General features: G+C 41.4%; 1 protein-coding gene across 2 annotated transcripts in view; it reads left to right on the top strand.

Annotated features, from left to right (window-relative positions):
• Window positions 1-24,560, top strand: part of STK26 (serine/threonine kinase 26) — an 85,799-nt gene that overhangs the window by 3,015 nt on the left and 58,224 nt on the right. Inside the window, exons 1-3 of one of the 2 annotated variants that reach the window (XM_081567324.1) lie at window positions 11,341-11,494; window positions 11,596-11,964; window positions 12,067-12,214. In XM_081567324.1, coding sequence (XP_081423450.1) covers window positions 11,460-11,494; window positions 11,596-11,964; window positions 12,067-12,214 — 552 coding nt within the window. In that variant the 5' untranslated portion in view covers window positions 11,341-11,459. Of the gene's footprint in view, window positions 1-11,340; window positions 11,495-11,595; window positions 11,965-12,066; window positions 12,215-24,560 lie in introns of those variants that run through there. The other variant, XM_081567325.1, reaches the window with a different exon arrangement.

Raw genomic sequence — 24,560 nt, 5'->3', positions numbered from 1 at the left:
CCACATTTGACAGATGAGGAAACTGAAATACAGAGAACTAAAGAACTTACTGAAGATCACAGAGCTAATGCGTAAACAAGACCGGGATTTGAACTTAAGTAGTCTGACTCCACAGTCCATGTTCTTACTTAGTACACTATATAGCACTTTCCTGGACTGATATTTTTTTCAATAGCAAAGTTATTTGCTTTCTAATATTATAATGACTTTGTATTTGACCATAACTGCATTTTATTTTATTATAGTAACTTTTGTATTTTCCCTCATCATACATCACCACCCCTTGCTTCAACAACATACATGCACGTGCACACACATATACACAGGAAAATGCTTTAATGACATAATTTCCCTGCTCTTGCCATTTCTTTTTGTGCCTTTCTGTGTCCCTCAGAAATATCCATGGTGACTTACCCCATGCAACTCAAGCATATAAACCCCTACCTGAAATTCTAAGAACATTCTCAATGTAGGGGGAACAAAACACCTCCAAAATCCTCACAACTAATCTCTAAGAGCAGAAATCACACTGCGGTTTTCTGTTTTAACCTAAACATTTTAGGGATTCCAAAAAAAAAATCACAAAAGGAAGAAAAACATCTTAGGCACTCTGGATTCCAACTGACTCTACCTCTGATTGCTATGTAACCTCTGGGCAAGTCAAAAGGCTTTCATAAATAAGTGGAAGATTTTCAAAGATTCACAAGGGTTGCTGAAGAGTACTGGAGACCCAGGGGAAGGGGCAAATGTACAGGAGGAAGGAATTACCATTATTTGTGCAAGTGTCAGTTCTGTACTGGATCACATTAGAGAAGTTTATGTTCATTATCTCAGTTAATCTTCATCAGCACCATTTGTAAGAGGCATTCATAATCCCCATTTTGTAGATGAGGAAAATGAGGCTCAGACAAGTTCACACCACTAATAAGCTCTGCAGGCTCCAAAGCTCGTTTTTTCCATTACATTGCATTACCTTTCAAAAAGCTGATGTCCCTTTGCCTGTTCTCAAGTAAAACTATCAAAGAAAGAGAGAAGAAAATAGTGTGAGTAAATATACGACATATTTTGCCGAAGTCCAGCTCCAGCAGGCCCAGGGGTTCCCTCAGGATGGACGGCGTCGGCGATACGAATGAGAAGACACAGCAAGTCTCAGCGTTTCCAAGTGTCTCCTGACTTTATTATTTTTAAGACAGCTTTTATATTTTTTGTGGTACATAGAAACAAATGTAAAGTATAGAGTCATACCAATTCAGCTTAGTGGGCATAACAATTTAGCTTAATGGGCATATGAATTGAGCTTAATGGGCCTATCAATTCAGCTCAATAGGCCAGCAGTTTTGACCTTCATGGAAACTGTTTGCATGTTTTTAGTTACAAAAAGCCTCATTTTGTTTACATCATCTTCTGGCCTGGTGGCCTGCTAACACCTTGTGACTCTCCATTGATAAGGGTTGATCAGTCAGAACACTTTTGTATAGGGCACAGCAGGAAAGAATTCATCAACAGGAAGTTTTAAGGTAAAACCTGTTTTTGGTAATTTACTCTATGCCTTGAGCTTAACAGAAAAGAATGTAGTTCCATAAAGTCAAAGAACAGCAAGCTGAAGGTCAGCTCCAAGTAAGAATCATCAGTTAAATCAACAATTGTCTTATTATCTGTATTAAAGCCAAACTTTTATAAATTTTTAACTATTATGCTTTCATTATATAGGCTAAATACGTTAAGAGTAAAAACATAGTGAGTAAATATAGACTAAGTAACAGTTTCATAAAGCAATATTTCTTATATTTCCTAACAAGCCTTTTTTCCTGCTAAGGGTTTTGTGCCCATATGGGCTTTCTGTGCGGAGGCTCTCAATGCTGTTTTATTATTAAGGAGCAGTCATGTATATTAGCTCTAAAGGCACAGGCTTATTTATTAAACAAGCTAATATGTTAGCAAAAGGAATTTAGATCAGCATACTCTATATCCCAGATAATTTTATTTAGGGTGCTACCATTCAGGGGCCTTGTTGATTTGAGGTTTCAGAATGATCTATTTTAGAAGGGAATCAGGAAAGGCCTTTTGCCTATGTCATAGAAAATAAGAAGAGGTTTATTATAGTAAACATCAGAAAGACAGATATTTTTAAGGTGAGCGCTGAGAATCCCTGAGGCCTGAGAAGCCATGCTCAATCATTCCTCTTTCTCATGACTCTGTCGTGGGTGGGATCTCGTGAGCTGGCTCCCGGCAATATTTTTCTTTTAAAAAGCGCTTACTAAGAGAATGCTCTTACTCTTTATACACAACACAAAGCTGCTTTTTGAAGGACGAGAAAGGTGTTTGGAACAATAATACTGATCAGTTAATTCCACTCATCACACTGAATGACATTTTTTCTTTAGTCTCTTTCCTTGGAGAGCACTGAAGAAAAAAATTAGTTCAAAAATGTTATGGGTCTTATTAGTTTTAGAACAAAAATTCTCACTATAAATACTGTGTCCAAACAATAGTACAAATTAGAGTAAATTAAATAAATTTAAACTTATAGACCTATGATCCTGTCCATGAGTTATTCACGAGTCATAATATTTTTCAATATTCCATATATAGGTAATAAAGCACTCTACCCTTCATTCCTTATAATCAGTAAAAGCAGAGTGGTTACAAGCATGAATTCTTTTTTTATGTCTTTTTATTTTTTAATTGGAGGAAGATTACAATGTTGTGTTGGTTTCTGCTATACAACAATGCTAATCAGCCAAAATTACACATATATCAGCTCCCTCTTGAGCCTCCCTCCCCTCAACCCATCCCACCCTTCAAGGTCATCACAGAGCACCAGGCTGGACTCCCTGTGTTACATAGCAACTTCTCACCAGCTATCTATTTTACATATGATAGTGTATATATGTCAATACAAGCATGAATTCTCATGTCACACTCCCTGGGTTCAAATTCTGGCTCCATTTCTTAATAACTATATGACCTTGGCTTATAGGGTTGTCAGATTTAGCCTGGGTTCAAATTCTGGCTCCATTTCTTAATAACTATATGACCTTGGCTTATAGGGTTGTCAGATTTAGCAAATAAAAATGCTGGACAGTCAGTCGAATCTGAATTTCAGAAAATAATATTTTTAAAGTATATGTCTCATGTAGAATTATTCATCACTTATTAAAATTTAAATTCAACTGGGCATCCTGTAAATTATCTGGCAACCCTACCTTGGATGAGTTACTTAATCTCTCTGTGCCTCAGTTTCATCAACTGTAAAATGGGAATGATATTATGATAGTAGTACCTAGCTCATGGATTGTGGTGAGGATAAATGTTAATTGCAACCATGCCTGACACAGAGTAAGCACTATATAAATAATAGCTTTGATTCCTCCATTCACATCAATACGAGTTTGACTTGAGCTTCTTGCTTTAAAAAAGACAATGAAAGAACTACTTTATACATAATTTACTATGTGCAGAACCAAAGTAGAAGAGTGATCCTGAAGTGTATTGTTATGCATACTCACACTGAATACCTTACTCTTTTTTTAACTAGGAAACATATTCAAGAAATAGCCCAGCATTTTACAACCCAGACACAGTTTTTTCTGTTATTATTCATACTAATGACCTTTCCATACAGCAGTAACCTTTTATGTTTTGAGAGTCTGGTAAAAAAAGAAAAAAATAATCTCTTTTTAGCATATGTTTCATGAACTAAATCCATCCTTCACAACATACTAAGCACTCATTTCTCTATATTTGCATAGAAGGATTCTGTATACTGTTGATGCAAAAGTTACTTTAAAATTTAATAGCTGGTATATTTCAGTTTCTTGTAACATCTGAGAAAAACACAAACACTTAATAAAATGCATTGTACAAAATATTTAAAATGTAATCTATTTGTATCTGCTTTCATGATCTCAGATTGTAAATGTCTACCACTATTTTCACAATTTATGTGAAAAGCATGATTTATCTGTGTTAATTTCAAGTTGGCATTTGGCCACTTGAATGCTTACCTTCACATGTGGTAAACTATAGGGATGTGTGAAGTTTCATAAAAGGTCAATAGCACAGAAAAAAATGGAAGAACCAGAATGGTATGAATGATTCTGAAAAATTGAAGAAATATTAACTAAAGTTGCTGTGCACTTTCACAGCAGGCAAACATCATGATTTTGCCAGTAATCTGTGCTTTAGATTGCAATAAATTGCTCCTGTTTTTCTTGTCATTGTAGAAGACACTAACTTGGCTTCATGAAACCAAGCATGCATGTCATCTCCCACCTCATTTTCTTTTGAGTGTAGGAGGGGAAATATAATACAAACTGTTCTGGCGCACAATAATCTATTTTACAGTTGCATGCAAGAAAACCATCCCAGAAAACCTGGCAACATAGCATTCAGATCTCTTCACATCATTTCTGTCCTTTTCTCATTCCTTTCTTTATTGTCACTATCATGCATTCAAAGGGAAATCTATGTATGTAGGGACACAGCAGAAATATTTAGTAATATCACTTTACGGACATGAGATTAACAATCATTACTTTGAAGAAAAGTGTATAGTTTTTGCAGATAGATACTATGTCAGTAGGCATGACAGCATTTGACTGGACCAAAACATAGAATTATTCAAGAAGTGATTTTCTAAATAGGAAGTGAACGGTCCCAACTTGATTTCTATTTTTTATGCCCTGTATTGACTCCTTGCCATGAGGTTACAAAGCATTTCTCTTTGCAGTTCTCAGATGTGTATTTGCAATCTGACCTCTTTGTTATTTTCAATTGCCTTCTAGACATCTCCACTTAGACGTCATACAGGCACCTCAAATTCAGTGTACCCAAACTAAACTCCTTATCTTTCCTTCAAACCTGGTCCTCCTGCTGGATGCCCTGGCTCAATTCCAGGCATCAACATTTACCCATTTCCCTAAGCTTGATGTCTCTAGTATTTTAAAATTATCCCTCTGGTCTTGTCTACATCCAATCAACCAAATGCTGTTGGTTTCACCTCCAAATTGCTTCTGGAATCTACCCCCTCCTCTTCACTCGCACAGCCATTAATTTAGTTCAGTCCTTCTCCTGTACTTTTACCATGGCTTCCTAATAGACTCATAATAGGTCCCTCTGCTTCCAGTGTCTCCTATATCCAATTTATCCTATATATACTAAATAGAGCGTGGTTGTTTTTTTTTTTTCTTGAAAATACAAATCTGGAGCAAATTCCCCTCTTCCTTGAAACCACTCAGTGCACGTCAAGTCCAAAGTTTTTGGCATGGCAGACAAGGCTCACAGTCTGCCTCTCACTCCTCCTTCCAACCTCATTGCTGGGATGTCTCATGTAACAGGCCCCTGCCTGTTAAACCAAACTACCAGATCGTCCTCAAAGAAAATTTGTCATTCCTCTGAGCTAGTGGTTTATAACCAAGAGGACATATCATAATCTTACCTGGGGAGTGTTTTTTTAAAGAAAGTACAAATACCCTTTCTTCATCCCAGACCTACAAAATCAGAATCTGTACAAATGGAGCACAGTATCTGTAATGTAACTAGATCACCAGGTGATGGGAATACACATGCCTCACTCAGGCATTTGCTCATGCTGTTCCTTCTATCTGGAACGCTCTTTCTTCTCCACTCCCTTTCCCCATTTCTCTACCTGGCTATCTCCTATCCATTTTTCAAGGCATAGTGCAAATATCACCTTTTTTGAGAAGCCTTCCAGGATCTACACAAATATAATGAATTGCTTTCTGGTGCCTGTTGCTGTAACCTTTTTGAAATTAATTGCTTCTATCATTCTGTATCACTTTGAGTGCTCCTTGTTTTTTTTTAAATTTATTTTTTAAGCCTTTTACACATTTTTTAAAGGTTACTGAGTGTTCCTTGTTTTGTGTGTGTGTGTGTGTGTGTGTGTGTGTGTGTGGTATTTCTTGAAAGAAAGCAAACTCTGCATTTCTTTCTACTCCAAGCACTTAGCACAGTTATTGGCACTGTGCTCAAGAAGTATGTGAGAAAGCAAAGAAGGGAAGAGAAGAGAAAGGAAAAAGGGAAAGGTGGTGTAGCCTAGGCTGGCTCTGGGGCCCAAGTGAAAGTATATAAAAAAAATTTCCATCTTCCATTTCTCAGCGAAAATCCCCTGTTGCAGTCTATAGTTGGACTCTTATAATGGGCCTCATGGTGGGACATACTAAATTCTAACTAATCTTAAAATATCGATTTGGTACAGAAAAACAAAATGAGTTGAGTGGGAGCTTTGCTTGTCTACAATGTTGAGTTTCTGCCCCAGAAATTACTGGTAGTCCCTGATAACGGTCCTGCAAAAACTGCCTGCTATTCTCCAGTTCTGCTCATGTTCTCTGAGTACAGAAGCAACAAAACCATGGCAGCTTCTACCACAGGGTGTCAGAACCTCAGTGAGCAAGTTGAAGGGTAATTTTTACACAGCTCCCTTTCTTAGAGGTCCTGGCGACAACTTCCTTTTCCTCAGTGTGAGCTGATGGCATAGTCACTTCCTATTCGGTCTCAACTGCCAGTTTTTTTTTCCTGTTTTTAACTGCCACCTTTGACTAGAACTGTTTTCTTAAGAAGCCTACAAATTAAAGAACAAGTGGTCAATTCAATACATTTAAAAAAAAAGTTAATTCCAAGGGGGAAAGTATCACCCAAATTGGTTGTCTAGCATCGTTTCATGGTAACCAATGAATGGTTCTCCTGTGACTAAAATATGCACTCTGGAGAGTACAAAGAAGGTACCTGACTTCATTACAAAGAGCCTAGTCTCCCAAAGAGTCTCTTCTAAGAAACTCCCCAGTCTCCTCATGTACCCTATAGCAATACAAAACACAGTTACAGGGTGAATGGTACAGCAAGCAGTGGTCTGTCATCATTGAGGAGACCGTGAGTGAAAGCTGGCAAGCTTCTGAGGCCTTTCACCTTGGATCCAAGGCCTCTGATGATCAACAGTGAGACCCTGTGAGTTCAGGCAGGCATCCAAACTAGAACCAGGAAGTTAGTTCTTATCCTTCTATCTTTCGACTTCTATCTCTACATGTGAATAAAAGTGTTTGGGCCACGTCACCTCTCAGTTTTGGAACCAATTGGTAAAGTCAAGAAGTAATGAGCTCAATTCTTTTCATATGTAAATGCAAATATTTTGCAGCGTATATGTAAAGAAATGTTCTAAGCAGGAAACTGCTTAAACGGCATCTGCTTCCACCCACCTCCTCTGTTGTTCTACTCCCCTCAGTAGCATCAGGAAGTAAAGCTAGCAAGAAAAGTCAGCTGTGCTAGTACTATGGCAGAGTACTGTGTGAGCCCCCAAAGGTGCAAGGTTATTCAGGAGAATTAAGCAATTACACAGGTTTAATTCTCCTTGACCAAGAATTGATTCAATATGTTTTTCATTGGGATGCTTTGCTGGAACAAAAGTGAGGTTACAACATCTGCAAGAACTATTATTATTTTGTGGTTTCCAATTTGATACCCACAGAGAGTAAATAGAGTTACGGTATCACGTACACTTTTACAAAAAAAAGAAAAAGAACTGGTGAATGGTATATTTCGAAATATTAATAGAGTCTAGGACCTTACATCAAAATATTCCTATCACTGGACGGCGAGGTTCTAGAATTACCTAGATAATTTCCTGGAGTTTCAAATACTCAGATAATTGAAAGAAATTCAGATACTTGTATCAACTTCTCTTACACTTCAGATACATATGCACTTTATCCATTTTAATGTAGTCATTAGTCTCAAAATGTTATAGTCCACAATGTGAAACCCTACCTTTAAATTTGAAAAGTGGCGTAAGAGGTCAAATTTATCTCAATGAGGTAATATATTTGAAGGCTCCCAGGTAATGCCTTGTACATTAGAACATGACCCATGATAAAATTTTTAAACGCAAATCATTAAATTTTTCCTAAAGTTATTTTCTCTTCAATAGTATTTTTCATTAAGTAGTAGTCACTCGTTGGTGGCAGATGATCTATAGTTTATACAAAGGTAGCTTAAAAATATTTCTTTGTTTCCAGTACTCCCTTGATGTGGCCCAGTATCATGTGGGATTGCTTGTTTTAACCCTACCCACCACAATGAACTGAAATATTCAGGGAATAGGGATTCTTAGATCTGTTATCTGGTTAGCAACCCTTAATGCAAAGAGTACAGACAGAGCATGGTGTTTCAAACGCAGGCACCACTGACATTTAGGGCTGGCTAATCCTGAGTTGTAAGGGCAGCCCTGTGCATCAGACTATGGTTTGCAGCGTCTCTGGCCTCTACCCGCTACCAGTAGCACCCTTCCCACCCCCTAATTTCTGACAACCAAAAATGTCTCCAGGAAGCAAATTTTCCCCTGGTTGAGAACCATAGTCCTAATGAATGACCCCATTATTGCCTACATTAAAGTTTGGCCACTTTTGTCTATCTACACTTTAGCTATGGGCCCAGTCCACTCAGTAAATATTTATAAACATAGGAAAAGTCAAATATTTAATATTGGGGGCATGACAAATTTCAAGAAACTGAGACCACAGGTTGTTAATTTTAATTATTAACTTCTGTTGGGCTCAAGGACACAGTCTAACTTGGAATTCACTGACTTTTCTTAATATATAATTAAGCATATAATTAGTATATAATTTTACTTTATTTATATGGCTATTAAGTATTCATAGCCACTCAGATCACATCAATCAAGCAGGTACCAAATCCTATCTCAGACACTATGTCACACCCTCTGGGGCTACTCAGAACATAAGATATGGTATCTCCCTTCAAGCTGTGGGAACACATTGTAATATATTATTAGACTCTAGGCTGACATTTTGGAGTAAAAATATTCAAGTGCCCTTTTATGTGGGGGATAACAAAAGCATCCTTGAATTTCTTGTCATTTTGTTTAAATTAAGAAATAGACACATGAAAAAGCATAAGCAAATTACAAGTAACTCCATGTAAAAACCCAAGAGATCTCTATCAATAATAATAACAACAAATAGTTTATTTAATAGCACAAAAGCTAGAGAAAGGTAGAAAGTTCAGCAAGATCTCAAACACAGTGTTAAAAAGGAAATGTCTCGATATACAGGTCTCAAAATGTAGCATTCAGTCTTCCACATGCTTACATAACTCTAGCACAAAATCATGTCAGGAGAAGTCACTTCTTAGATATGTTTACCTTATTTATTAAAATTATACAATTTGCCCTTTTAAGTGGTTGTGAAATTAAAAGTAACAGAAAAGAATTTAGGAGACAGAAAAATGAAAGTTGAACCAGGCTATCAATAAAACACTATACCAACTAGCACTATACCAAACTTAGTGAAGAATTGAAAGGAAATCCATCCATTCATTCATTCAATGAATATCTACTGAGGGTTTTCTGTGTGCCATACATTGTTCTAGGCTCTGAGGATATAGCAATGAACATAACCAACAAAAATCTTGCCCTCAAAAAGCTGACATTCTAACCAAATAATTCTTATGTAACAGAAGCAAATGAAATGCATGATATAAGAGAAAAGAACCACAATGTGAGTGCTGCTCCCACCAACATGCAATAGTAAGAGTCTGAAGGAAGGCTTGCAGCAATGCAGAAGAATCAGTGGGGGTGGAACATGAGATGAGCCTTAAATGATGGAGCTTGATTCAGACCCTTGCTAGTCAAGGTATGATCTAAGAATCAGCACTATCCTACCACCCAGGGACCAGTTAGCAATCCAGAATCTTGGACCCACTCCATGCTTGCTAAATCAAAATCTGCACTTTAAAAAGAATCCCAGGGAACTGCTATGGACACTGAAGTTTACATGGCACTGTAGGTTTCTGGTCAGGCTGGCATTATGTGTGAACTGGGCTGGTGGGAAATACAGACTGGATTGAGGCCTATCATCAGGTTGGAAGTACTGAGGGCCTGGAGTTGAGGATATCCTTTATCATCTGAATGGATAAAGAAAATGTGCTGTATATACATGCAAAGGAATATTATTTGGCTATAAGAAGAAGGAAATCCTGCCGTTTGTGACAATGTGGATGGACTTTGAGGGCGTTATGCTAAGTGAAATGTCAGACAGAGAACGACAAATACTGTATGATCTCACTTACATGGGGAATCTAAAAAAATACCAAACTTACAGAAACAGAGGGTAGATTGGTGGTTGCCAGGGGAGGGTGATGGGGGAAACAGGTGAAGGTGGTCAAAGGGCTCAAATTTCCAGTTAGAAGATTGTTACATTCTGGGGATGTGATGTATGGCATGGTGACTTATAGTTAACAATACTGTTTTGTATACTTGACAGTTACTAAGAGAGCAGATCTTAAAAGTCAGAAGGACCTGAGTTTGAATTCCCAGCCCTCCCACTTCTTAATTATGTGATATTTGGGTCAAATTATTCAAGCTCACTGAGCCTTTTTTTGCATTTCAGTAAAATGGAAGAAAAGTAATATGACCTCAGAGGGCCCTTGTAAAGATTCAATAAGGTAACATGTATATATATAGCACTTAGCAGTCCCTGACACAAAGAAGTGAAGTGAAGTCGCTCAGTAGTGCCCAACTCTTCGTGACCCCATGGACAGCAGCCTACCAGGCTCCTCCGTCCATGGGATTTTCCAGGCAAGAGTACTGGAGTGGGTTGCCATTTCCTTCTCCAGAGGATCTTCCCCACCCAGGGATCGAACTCGGGTCTCCCGCATTATAGGCAGATGCTTTACCGTCTGAGCCACTAGGGAAGTCAGAAAGAAAATGGCACCCATTAATGATAGCTGAATATATTGATAACAATGATATGCTATCTTTTGAGACAGATTCAAAAGGAACAAGACAAACATTTCTTGTCTGCCAGAGCTCCAACACCATGGTGGGTACAGGGAACTCCATCCTCATTTTAAACTGGCACTTGTGGTTTCCCAAGGGTGCCTTCCTAATGAGATGACTGCAATTGCTATTAATTATTATTATTTTTAACCTCGTTACTGTTAGGTTACTCTCCGAAGAGCCTGCCTCCCTGCTGGAGTGGAACTTGAAATGGGGTGGAGGCAGGGACTTGCCGAAACCACTGGTGTGTATGCTGAGTTCAATAATAGGTCCTGCGAATGACCCAATCTCATTTCCCAGGCCTCTATTTCCTCATTCATTTTTCTGCCGAGGTGCCATCTGTTTTCCAACTTCCGTCTCTCCTACACGGGCTTGTGATGAGGAGAAGCCCCAGTCTGGTCGTCCTCTCCTACAACCCCTCAACTGGTAGCCCAAGAGGTAGGGGTAACCCCAGTTCTAAGGCACCTGAAGCCTGATGGGGGGCGGGGAATCCGGAAAGAGGAGAGCGGCCACGGACCCCGCCCAGCGGCGCGGCCCCAGCTGGGGACACCGGACCGCGGGACAGAGCAGGGGTCCGCCGACTCGGACTCGGTGGCTCTCTGCGCCCCCGCCCTCGACCACGTCCAGGACTCGAGAAGGACTTCCGATGCCCGCCAAGTTTCAACTCAACGCTTCTCCGAGGTTGCGCCGCCCGTGCCCTCGCACGCCTGCCTGCAACGTGGCCGCGTCCGGGACGCCCTCGGACCCCGCGGGTCACCAGAACTCTTCTCTTCTCTCTCCAGGCCGAGCCGTGCTCCACGCCCCCCAGCCCACGAGTTCTCTCCGTGGCCCTGGAGAGCCTCCCTCTTCTCGGGCTCCTGGCGCCCCAGCCAAGCCCCTTCCCAGCGCGGAGTCCCAGCTCTCCTGACACCGCCCGGCGGCGGGGCGGAGGCAGGGCCAGCGGCGGAACCGCCCCCAACCGCCTCCCCGGCCCGGCGAGCGGGCGGGTGGCTGAGGCGCCTCCACCTCCTCTTCCTAAAGCGGCGAGGCGCCGACGAGCGGCATCACTGGAGCCCAGGTCCCGGCCACTGCCACACAGGGCACCCGGCGCTCAGGAGCAACAGCAGCGGCAGCGGAGGCGGCGGCCAGAGCGGCGGGCGGGCGCCAGAAAGGTAGACTGAGTCCCGGGGAGCCTCGCGGCGGACCGCCCACCTCCCGGCCCCGGGCCGCGCGCGCCCCCAGCCCCGTCACCCCACTCGTGTGTGTCCTTCCAGGCCCCGGTCGAAGAGCCTGAAAGGGCCGCCGACCTACCCCCAGAGGAGGAGCCAGTCGGAGCCCGAGGCGCCGCCGCCGAAGTCGCGCGGAGCCGCTTTCGCCTTCATGGCCCACTCACCGGTGGCGGTCCAAGTGCCCGGGATGCAGGTGAGGACGCCCGGGCCGCCCCCGCCGTCCACGTGACTGCCCGGGAGTCCGGGGCGCGCTCCGCGCTGGGCGCCGGTGACGAGAGGCGCCCGGGGGCTCCCCCGACCGAAGCTGGGCCGGGCGCTCCGGCCAGGTGACCCGGGCAGAGAGCTCTCGGTGTTTGCCGGCGTGTAAGCTGGGCGGTGCACTGCGCCGGCTGGTCGCGGAGGGACTGGGGCGCGCGGCTCGTTGGGGATGCCGGGGGCTGGGGGGGGGGGCGTCAAAATAGGCGGGGGCGGGACACCTGCGCCGGCTGAGCTGGTGCGCCTGGGAGGTGGGAATGGAAGCACTTCACTTGGGAGAGATGGAGGTGTCTCGGAATTCGTGGGGTAAAACGCAAGTGGTGCTTACACAGACACACACACACACACACGACACAAGTTGGGGCGGAGCAAGGCAAGGGGGTGTCGGTGCTGGCGGCTTTGAATTGGGCTCTTCCTGTGTGCGTAGAGCAAAGAGCGAGGTGACTTTTTTCCTCTTTTGGGGCTGCTGCTTTGGGGCCAAGTTGTGTCTCGCTCCCCCCACCGGGCCCGGCCCGTAGTGGGGTGTGAGAAACGCAGGGTCCCAAGTTAGAGCAGCGGAGGTGATGACTCTCCCGCCCCCGCCCTCTGCCTTTTCCACCGGAGGGCTGTGGCAGTGCGGTCGTTGCAAAGCTTTTTGTCCTGGACGACAAGATATTACGGCCTGGGACCTAACTTTTTACCTTTTACATCTTACCAGCCCTCCCCCCTTACGTTTTCATTTTATTAAAGAAGCAACAAGCTATGTCCACAAACTTTCTACATTGTCACGTTTTTAAATCGGTGCATTTCAAGCTATCTACTAAATGTTAAGAAGTTGAGTAGCTTTTAAGCATTCACGTTTTATTTTTTATTTTTTCCTTTTCTAGACAGCCTAAACACCCCCACTTAGGAATAGGTAAAAGACTAGAAACACTTAAGCCTCATTATCTTCTAAAAATGTGGAAGCAAACGTTTTCTAAGTTCAGAAAAAATGTTTAGTAAATAGCTAATGTTGCTAGTAGAAATCAAAGCGCCATGGATTGGGGCCTCAATTTACTAAATAATGCATGGAATTCATCTTTAAAGAAAAACAGTTGGTCATATTTGATGCATGATCACACGAAAAAAGTGATTTTTAAAATGCTTTCCCCCAAAAGGACTGTTTGTATCGGACATATATCTAACCTAGGACTCCTGTGTGTCCTAAGCACCAGGCCTTTCAGCTACATATAGGACAAGTCTGGGTTGAGTCCCAGGAAATCGATGTGTAGTTTTTAAAAAAAGAAAAGGAAGCAAAAGGGAAATGCGAAATATTAGGGCGTTTTAAAAGGTTAATCCATTCAAGCTTTACAAAATGCCTCAAACTTCCTTCTTCTCACGCCACCCCCTCCTTCCCTCCCTCCTTCCCTCCCTCCTTCCCCCAGCCACTGCCCCTCACCCCATTCATTCAGTTCTGCCTTTGATTATATCCAGAGAATTTAGTAGTTTGCCTTATCAACTACAGTTTTGCTCTGTCTGATGTGGAAGAAGGTGGGAAAACTTTGCCACCGTGCTCTCCTTTCCTTCGGGGAGTAGAACTGTCCTCGTGTGAAGTTTGTCTCTGAGTGTCTCAGTACTCCTCACTCCATTGTGTGCACGCGCTGCCTGCGTGCGTGTGTCAGCAGAGTGAGCACCTCCTGATCAAGTTTGATCCTGGGGAACCCTGCGTGCTGAGGAGAAAATGGTTTCTGGGCTTTATTTCATTTGTCTTGACTTTATTTGATTTATATGGTTTCTGGTCCTTCTTTGATTTGTCTTTGTTTGATTTACATGGTTTAGGAACTCCTTACTGTTCAGTATTTCTTATGGCTCCTTGCTTTGTTTCATTATCTGAGTTCCCTATCTTTTGAATTTTTAAATTTTTTTAAATCTTCATTAAGGTGGGTTAGAATGTGAGTCTTGTATTTTCAATGATAAATTCTGCCTTTCACTTTATGCCTACCCAAAGTTGTGATGACTTTGGGAAGGGCAATCATCTCAACATTAGCAAAGAAAAGAGGAATACTTATCACTGTCTCTATCTTAATGAAATGGTAAATTCTTAACTTCTTATTTCCATGCTCTCCGTAGATGTGGTTCTTAAGCATTTGGGGCAACAAAAAAGTTTTCCACAGTTAAAATTGTGGGATATCCTAAAAACAAATTTGATGATTTGCAGCGCGACTCTTGTGCCTAGACTGCTGTGACTATTCTTTTGTTTAAAAGTAGTGAAGATGAGATGCAGGAATATATCACTAGCTTGTAAAATTTTTCTCGAGTTTTTTGCAAGAGTTAGGAGCAACTTTTAGATCTTTACAGTAGTGAGAAAACTTGAGTTAGCCATGTGTTCCTGAAATTAATGTATAGTATTTCCACAAATCAGGGTGAAGTGGTCGACCAGCCAGTAACTTTTTAACAGTTTATTTTAGGGAATTATGAAGATTTATGGAAAAATGATTTTTCCAGAAATAAAAACAAAATTACTTTATCCGCAATGTTTTTCTCCCCCTGAGGAGAGACGTGAAGTCGAGCTACCTGTTCTATCACTTAAGACTTCCAGCATTCCTGACATTCAAACAAAGAAATTTCTGTTGCCTCTAGTTTAAAATAGAAAAGAAACTTGGAGTGACGAAAGAAAACCCAGGATTTGGTCCAGTTAAAACCCTTCCTTATGAATTAGTTATTCAGACTTGTATTGTTGATATTTCTTAATATTGTCGTAATGAAATTTTTGCCATATTACACCAAATGTGGAGGATATGAATTTTTTGATGCTTGATTTGTGCTTACTTTTGTAGTATATTGCTAAAGGAATTTTCCATACCAGGAGCTGAACTCTTGAAAAATATTTAAAGCACAACTTAAACAAAATAAACCAATAAACCTGTTTCTTTCCACTCAAATATTTACTCTTTAATGATTTAAAACATGTTTTTTCTTTGAAGTTCACAGTTGTAAATCATTCTTAAGTTTAACATATTTCCCCTTAGAAACTGCATGAGTATTTATGAAGACAGGAGTTCTAAATTGGGTGTTAAATCTTTCATAAAGTGTGGGTGAGAGAATGAAGTTAAATGTTGAATTAGAGTACTAAGTGTTATTATGTTATGCTTTGTGTTATGCCTCTTGTGAAAGAATTTTTTTAAACTTCCTGCTAAAGAATTTAAACATTAGCCTTCATGTATCTTTAAATATGATCAAGGTGGAACAGTTTTTAAACGGTTGTTATTTGAGATGTGAGATGGAAATGAAGGTAAGACTTAATAAACACATTATTGAAGACTTTTATCTAAGAGGTGGAAAACCTTTCCTTGCATTGGTGAACCTAGTTACTGGGTTCTGGGAAGGACACAGAAGTATACTACATAATGTCTGCCCTTAAAGATCTTAAAATGTTGTTGGGGAATTAAATCTAGTACATGAAACATGAACAATGCAAAATCTATGACACTTATTCTGTAATAGAGGTTTTTGACTGGGAGAGTCAAAGTCTTGCCCCTAAAAGATTGTTAGGGTCCATACTGGAAGGGTATTTCCAAGCAGGGAAATACCCTGAGCAAGTGTGTATACACACACAATCTTGGTTCATGGGATAAAAATCGCTTGGACTGTGATGAAGAATTGCAATAGAGAAATAGTAGGGGGTAAGACTAGAAGACTTGATTGGGTCCAGATTGTGGCAGTTCTTGAATGCTGGGGAAGGGTTTGGCCTTCAGACTAGCCACTATTGCTAAGTAAAGAAGGCTTAATGAACAAAGTTATATATAGGAAGAGAAATCTTAAGATTGGATGAATGGATGAGGTGGAGGATCGAGAGACTTCAGGTAGTTTGATCAACTGAGGCTACTTCAATGAGGCAGTCATATCTGTACAGATGCAATGGACCTTGCATTGACTGATTGCCTTCCATATGCCTGGTACTATGAGGTAGAAAATATAATTACTAGACTTAAAATTAGCCAGTTACAGAAGAAAGCATTGAAGCCATTGTGATGTCGAATATGGGGAACTGGGACAATTATGGTACATCCAAAAAAAGTTGGAAAGTCAGGGAGAAGAGCCAGATCTAGTAGAATATTAATGATTTCTATTGTGGGCTTGTGAAGTTTGAGGTAACAGCGGGATGACAAAAATGTAGAGCTGTATGTCTGTTAACTTGACTGTGGTGATGGTTTCAAAGGTGTATGTATATGTGCAAACCCATAAAATTGTATACAGAATTGAATTGAATTGTTCAGTTCAGTCGCTCAGTCATGTCCGACTCTCTGCGACCTCATGAATTGCAGCACGCCAGGCCTCTCTGTCCATCACCAGCTCCCGGAGTCTACCCAAACCCATGTTCATAGAGTCGGTGATGCCATCCAACCATCTCATCCTCTGTCGTCCCCTTCTCCTCCCGCCCCCAATCCTACCCAGCATTAGGGTCTTTTCCAATGAGTCAACCCTTCGCATGAGGTGGCCAAAGTATTGGAGCTTCAGCTTCAACATCAGACCTTCCAATGAACACCCAGGATTGATCTCTTTTAGGATGGATTGATCGGAGAAGGCAATGGCACCCCACTCCAGTACTCTTGCCTAGAAAATCCCATGGATGGAGGAGCCTGGTAGGCTACAGTCCATGGGGTCGCTATGAGTCTGACACGACTGAGCAACTTCACTTTCACTTTTCCCTTTCATGCACTGGAGAAGGAAATGGCAACCCACTCCAGTATTCTTGCCTGGAGAATCCTAGGGACGGCGGAGCCTGGTGAGCTGCCGTCCATGGGGTCGCACAGAGTCCGGACACGACTGAAGCGACTTAGCAGCAGCAGCAGCAGCAGCAGGATGGATTGATTGGATCTCCTTGCAGTCCAAGGGACTCTCAAGAGTCTTCTCCAACACCACAGTTCAAAAGCATCAATTCTGCGGCGCTCAGCTTTCTTCACCGTCCAACTCTCACATCCATACATGACCACTGGAAAAACCATAGCCTTGACTAGACGGACTTTTGTTGGCAAAGTAATGTCTCTGCTTTTAAACATGCTATCTAGGTTGGCCATAACCTTCCTTCCAAGGAGTAAGTGTCTTTTAATTTCATGGCTGCAGTCACCATCAGCAGTGATTCTGGAGCCCAAAAAAGTAAAGTCTGACACTGTTTCCACTGTTTCCCCATCTATTTCCCCAGGGAGTGATGGGACCAGATGCCATGATCTTAGTTTTCTGAACGTTGAGCTTTAAGCCAACTTTTTCACTCTCCTCCTTCACCTTCATCAAGAGGCTCTTTAGTACTTCTTCACTTTCTGCCATAAGGGTGGTGTCATCCGCATATCTGAGGTTATTGATATTTTAAGCAGGGTGACAATATACAGCCTTGACGTACTCCTTTTCCTATTTGGAACCAGTCTGTTGTTCCATGTCCAGTTCTAACTGTTGCTTCCTGACCTGCATACAGGTTTCTCAAGAGACAGGTCAGATGGTCTGGTATTCCCATCTCTTTCAGAATTTTCCACAGTTTATTGTGATCCACACAGTCAAAGGCTTTGGCATAGTCAATAAAGCAGAAATAGATGTTTTTCTGGAACTCTCTTGCTTTTTCGATGATCCAGCGGATATTGGCAATTTGATCTCTGGTTCCTCTGCCTTTTCTAAAACCAGCTTGAACATCTGGAAGTTCACAGTTCACGTATTGCTGAAACCTGGCTTGGAGAATTTTTAGCATTACTTTACTAGCGTGTGAGATGAGTGCAATTGTGCGGTAGTTTGAGCATTCTTTGGCATTGCCTTTCTTTGGGATTGGTACGAAAACTGACCTTTTCCAGTCCTGTGGCCACTGCTGAGTTTTCCAGATTTGCTGGCATATCGAGTGCAGCACTTTCACAGCATCACCTTTGAGGATTTGAAATAGCTCAACTGGAATTCCATCACCTCCACTAGCTTTGTTCATAGTGATGCTTTCTAAGGCCCACTTGACTTCACATTCCAGGATGTCTGGCTCTAGGTGAGTGATCACACCATCGTGATTATCTGGGTCGTGAAGATCTTTTTTGTACAGTTCTTCTGTGTATTCTTGCCACCTCTTCTTAATATCTTCTGCTTCTGTTAGGTCCATACCATTTCTGTCCTTTATCGAGCGTATCTTTGCATGAAATATTCCTTTGGTATCTAATTTTCTTGAAGAGATCTCTAGTCTTTCCCAATCTGTTGTTTTCCTCTATTTCTTTGCATTGATCGCTGAGGAAGGCTTTCTTATCTCTCCTTGCTGTTCTTTGGAACTCTGCATTCAGATGAGAATATCTTTCCTTTTCTCCTTTGCTTTTTGCTTCTCTTCTCTTCCCAGCTATCTGTAAGGCCTCCTCAGTCAGCCATTTTGCTTTTTTGCATTTCTTTTCCCTGGGGATTGTCTTGATCCCTGTCTCCTGTACAATGTCACGAACCTCTGTCCATAGTTCATCAGGCACTCTATCAGGTCTAGTCTGTGAAATCTATTTGTCACTTCCACTGTATACTCATAAGGGATTTGATCTAGGTCATACCCGAATGGTCTAGTGGTTTTCCCTACTTTCTTCAGTTTAAGTCTGAATTTGGCAATAAGCAGTTCATGATCTGAGCCACAGTCTGCTCCTGGTCTTGTTTTTGCTGACTGTATAGAGCTTCTCCATCTTTGGCTGCAAAGAATATAATCAATCTGATTTCGGTGTTGACTATCTGGTGATGTCCACGTGTAGAGTCTTCTCTTGTGTTGTTGGTACAATTTTTTGTATATCAACATGCCTCAGTAAAGCCAGTTTTAAAAATGTCCAGCGAATACTTGAACATATAGATCTGGAGCTTTAGTCATTCATCAGACATATACTGAGCATTTACTTTTGGCCGGTTTCTTTGCTTGAAACTGAAGGACGGGAGCCACAAAGGAGGGAGAGGTCATAATGTCAGAGAGCATGTTGGAGTGAGGGCCCTCATGAGGCAGGAAGCTAAGGTGGAGGATTGGCTTGTAAGAAAAGGAATGGTGACTTAAGATGCATGTGGCGATGAAAAAATGTGTCACGATCAGAAAGGAGTTAACTGGGGGTGGGGGAGGAATTCTTTATTTAATTCTCATCATGAAGCCTAAATTGGAGAAGGAATTCAGCTTGGTGTCAGAATCTAGTATGTAGGCTTCTTACTTTCCTCCCACCTTCTGTAGGGGCTAATCAGCTTTGTAATTTGAGATAGAAAGAGTTAGAAAGCAGTGCTTGCATTAATACATAAACCCAAACCATTGTCCTGGTTGGTAGGTGATTGATACAGAGATGTTGAATATGTTGCTGATGATGGGAGAAGACCAGCTGAATCAGAATGATCAAAGACAGTTCTTAGCTGGGAGAGTTGGAGGTAGTTGCAAGGTATGGGGTAAGCAGGCTGGGGGCTGAACAGAGAGTAAAGGGGAATTGCTCATGGTAAGACATGTGCCTTGAACACTAAGGAGGGTCTAAAAATGGCACAAGAGGACAAAGGTCCATCATGTACCTCTGTTGCCTGAGTCATAGCAAATAAGAGAATATAATTTAGCTGGTACCTAGGAACCATTGAATATTGTGATACTGTGTTTTTTTTATTCTGCCTTTCATTTATTCAGTGACCTTGAGCACATCTACAAAATGGGGAATAATAAAAGCTGCGTTTTCTTTGCCTCAGTGAGATGTTATTAGGATGAATTAACTGTCATCTGTGGAGTATATTTTGAACTCCTTTATCAAAGGTGTTATGATGTATATGGGCAGTTCATTCTGCAAAACAATGCTAGGCTAATCACATGAGAACGCTGTCATTATCTCTTCTCACTCCTGCTTGGTAACTTACGTTTTCCTATTGAAATCCAGTCTCCCACCCCCACCCCAAAACACCCGCACAAATGCCACCACCACCAGACCTGAAGACTTCTGCTCAGCTTTCCAGACTTCCTGTTATCTGGCTCCTTTCTACAGATCTGTACTTAGTTATTTCTACTCCCCAGCAAGAAATCTATTTTGTTCTACCATGCCAGTTACAATTCAGTAATCACTAAATGGCCAGACCCTACCTGATTTTCAAGGTCTCCATCTTACTTTCTCCATGAACTTTCTCTGAACATTCCAGACTACAGTAATCACTCCCATTTCCCAGCACCTATTATATCCCTTGTCAGTAACAGACAGTCCAGTCCTTGGTTTATATACTGCCTTGGATTTTTCCTAATTATATATGTATACTTGTCTCTCAAACTAGGTTGTAAATTTCTTAAAGGGAGGAACCATCTATTTTACTTCTCTTTTCCATTAGGTATGAATTATGTGTAAAAGTGTTGGTTAGTGAGTACAGTACATATAGACTAGAAGTTTCTGACTTTTTCCATTCTGTTTTTGTAAATATATTGTGTGATGCTTGAATTCTTGTAGATGGTGAAGGCTAATTTATGTGTGCACACTGAAGACATTTTCTACTTACTAAAATGTATTATATGTGATAGATCTAACAAAACATATTGGTAACTAATCAGCTGTCCACACACTGAAACTCTTATTCTCGTCTTCCAAGACCTTTGAGAGAAAGAGGAGCCCTCATTTCTCTCCGAGTAACTAGGGCTGATTTCAGACAAATTTATGTCTTTGAGAAAAATAACCTTTTGTCCCTTGTCTGTGTCCGCCCCCCCCCCAATACAAACAAATAAATAAAACCTCTTTACTTCTCTGTCCCAGCTGTCATATTAGAAAGAATCTGATAAATTTCACTGATACTGAGGTGTCTTTGATTAATGGCTCACTGTGTGACCTCTCCCATGGATGTTGTCCCTCCCCCAAATCCCATATAATTCAAGCAGATCTTCTGAAATGCACATTCAGAGAAACCAGGAGACCTAGTGCCAAGCAGATCCCATCCTTCTCCTCTGTTCCTGCTTGTCTCTCCCCATCACCTCTCACCAAGAATAGAGCTGTACTCCCTGTCAGCCTCCTCTGGACTTGTTCCAGCATACCTCTGACAGCAACCCACTGAGCTTTCTTTTCCCTTCATTTATCATACAGTCATGGATTAGAATGACCCGCGTCCTAAAATACCAGATTAGCCATTGGTACAACAGCTTTGGATATTCTAGCAAAATATGAACAAAACCGTGGTTCACCCTTCCTGGGGACTAGAGTTAACTAAATTGTAGACAGCTTAGGTGTACAAGTTAAAAAGATTCTAATTATCTTTTTTTAAACGTCCACTTTCCTCCTTTGTGATCAAATAATTTCACGAATGCACTGCTGAGGAAATCCAAGGCACTGTGTTTTTATCTTTTTCTCATGGAAAACATTTACAGAAAAAATGTTTTCAATGTTTCATTAAGATCCTTGTAACAAGAGATAGTGTTTTTAGTGGTATTTTCCCCCTCTCCCCCTTTCACTTTTTTTTTAAGTGAGGAAAAATCTGTAAAACTCTTGTCAATTTAAAATGCGAAGGACTGAAAAAAGTAGGGTTTAAATCACCCATGATTGAATTTTTCAATTTGTTTATTACAGAACAATAGTGTGTCTAGCTGAAGAATAACTGTTGCTTTGAATCATAGAAATTGCTTCCCAGTATCAATTTAATGAAGTTTTACTGGATTTGAAATCCATACCACAGTAGATATGTTAGGGAATTTCTAAGCACACTAGTGAATTACTCTACCAGATTTCAGTAGAGCCTGGTAACACAATCCAAGGAGTGAATTTTTGGCAGGTGGAGGAAAGACTTCAAGGACATCTAGACGCATCCAGATTTTTCTTTGAAAATGCATTTTCGCGTAGCTCTGTGAGTGCCTTTTTATCCCCCTCCCCCAGCTTGCCATTAAACCATTGGCTTTGGGGCATATCACTTTACAGTATGTTATATTAAGCTAGGATTTAACTGCTTGTTGCACTATAGTATAAATAACGCAGCAGTGGGTGGTGGGGAAGGGATGGGCAACATAGATAATCAGGTGGGGCATAAGTTGGTTTTAATGCAAGAAAAGTTGGGGCAGCTGAGCCAGTAGAAACCATGAGGTCATAATTTCTTCCCAGAACCTAAGTTCATCACTATTGTTGCCCCCTAGAGCTGGAAAAGTTTCTGGACTCCCTGGTCACAATTTCCTGCTGCCTGTCTTAACTTTTAAGTAAGTAGAAGCATAAAAGAAACCAATCAGCAAAGCATGCACACATGCTACGAAGTATAGGGAGAGAAAATAGAACTTTGACCTCTTGTAGTTAAGGAGGCTGTAGTCAGTGTGTCTAGTAGCCTCAGGGAAAGAAGCATACTTCAGTTGTATGTGTTTTAAGTGCTTCTGACCCCATGAGAAGAACAGTTAGCAAATTCATTATTTAGGGTCCTGTTTGCTTCTGTAGCTTTATTTCAGATCCTCTGAACTTTGTTCTGAGCCTTCCATTGTGCCCCTTCTGTCAGTCAGTGGTAATATAGTAGACTTCCCAAGTTGGATGCTGGTGATCCAGGTTTAATGTTTTTTCACACTTAGTCTTCATGGAACACCAAGGGGTGATTTAAGCTGGGAAATTATTAGCAGCAAAGTTTGGAAGGCCTACGTGATGTAGGACATAGTGCTTGATACCTATCTCTGAGACACGCAAAGTGTAAAGAAGTCAAGAAGTTTATACTGTAACTGAAAAGATTAGACATCTTCACATTTAAAGATGTAACAATGCAGAGCAATAGTCAGTCATATAGTCATAGTGTTAGTCGCTCGGCCGTGTCCAACACTTTGCGACCCCATGGACTATAGCCTGCCAGGCTCCTCTGTCCTTGGAATTCTCCAGGCAATAGTAATGAATCCCAAATGAGATAGAAATGGACATAGTAGCATTCCAAGGAAGATCAAATTAAGGAAGGGAGCTATCATTTATACAACACCTTTATGCTAGGCACATGTATTTTTGCCACTGCACTACATTGCTTCTAGGCAAAGCAGCCCTGAACAGACCCTTAAAGGAGAGTGGGAGACTGGCAGGAGAACAGGCATAAAGGGGCACATACAAAGTTCCTTCTGTAACAGAGGTTGCCATGAACTGTCAAGACCAAATTATGAAAGGCTTTGAATGCCAGAGGCCTTCCCTGGCGACTCAACTAGTAAAGAATCCACCTGCAGTGTGGGAGACCTGGGTTCGATCCCAGGGTTGGGAAGATCCCCTGAAGAAGGGAAGAGCTACCCACTCCAGTTTTCTGGCCTGGAGAATTCCATGGACTGTATAGTACATGGGGTCGCAAAGAATTGGACATGATTGAGCAACTTTCCCTTTCTTTGAATGCCTGACTGAGCCAGTTATTTTTAACTCAATCTACAACAAGGTGTTCTTATGGGGAGGGAGGTGGGAGGGGGTTCTGGAAGGGGAAAACATGTACACCCATGGTGGATACATGTCAATGTATGGCAAAACAAATACAATCTTGTAAAGTTAAAAAATAGAAAATAAACTAATTTAAAAAATAAATTAAAAAAAAAAGTGAACTGATCAAAGCAGTGGCTTATTGTTTGGTTTTGGAAGATTAGGCTTGTAACCTAACAGGCTGGGTTGGAGAAAGGCTAGATATAATGAGTGGATATTGTAACAGCCCAGGCTTTAGTTGTTAAGGGTGTGATCTAGGGCAGTGATGGTCAAGCTTGAGCATGTATCAGAACTACCTGGAGGCTTTTTAAAACACAGATTGCCAGGCCCCAGCTCCAGTGTTTCTGATTCAAGTAGGTCTGCAGTGGCCATGAGTTTGCATTTCTAGTGAGTTCCCAGCTGCTCTGCTGGTCTGGGGACCACTCTGAGTACCACTCAAGGAAGACTGCCAGACCTTGGTGATTAACTGGACATGGGAAGGGGAAAAACATGACAGTAAAGACTCAAAGATATGGCTGAGTTTGGGAGAAAATGGGTTTATTTTTAAAACTGTTGAATTTGTAGCACTGGCCATATAACCAAGCAGAAGCAACTAGTAACAGGTGAGTTCAGGAATGAAGAGGATGATGGGAAGTGCTACATGGAGAGAGAGAGTAGATGAAATTGTGAGAAATCAGAATAACATGATTTTCAGTCATCCTTCCAAGGAGCTGAACTCAATTTTGTATTAATTTTTATGGCTTCCAAAATCTCGCTATCACCCATTACTTCTGTGTCCCTTGATCCAGGTAGGTTTGACAGTTCAGTAAATGCTCTTACCTTCAAATGTAAACACTTCTCTTAAGTACATGAAATCTATTTATGTTTATACTTGTGAAAATGCGAGTTGGCTAAAGAGAAATAAAATGCCACTTTCCTAAATGCCAGTAAGTGGCACTGTTTACCCCAAAG

Source organism: Giraffa tippelskirchi, chromosome X (genome assembly GCF_054371585.1).
Source record: "Giraffa tippelskirchi isolate mGirTip1 chromosome X, T2T-mGirTip1v1.2.pri, whole genome shotgun sequence".
Taxonomy (NCBI): Eukaryota; Metazoa; Chordata; class Mammalia; order Artiodactyla; family Giraffidae; genus Giraffa; species Giraffa tippelskirchi.
The sequence above is the reverse complement of the archived record's forward strand: the minus strand, read 5'-3'. Positions and strand labels throughout refer to the sequence as shown.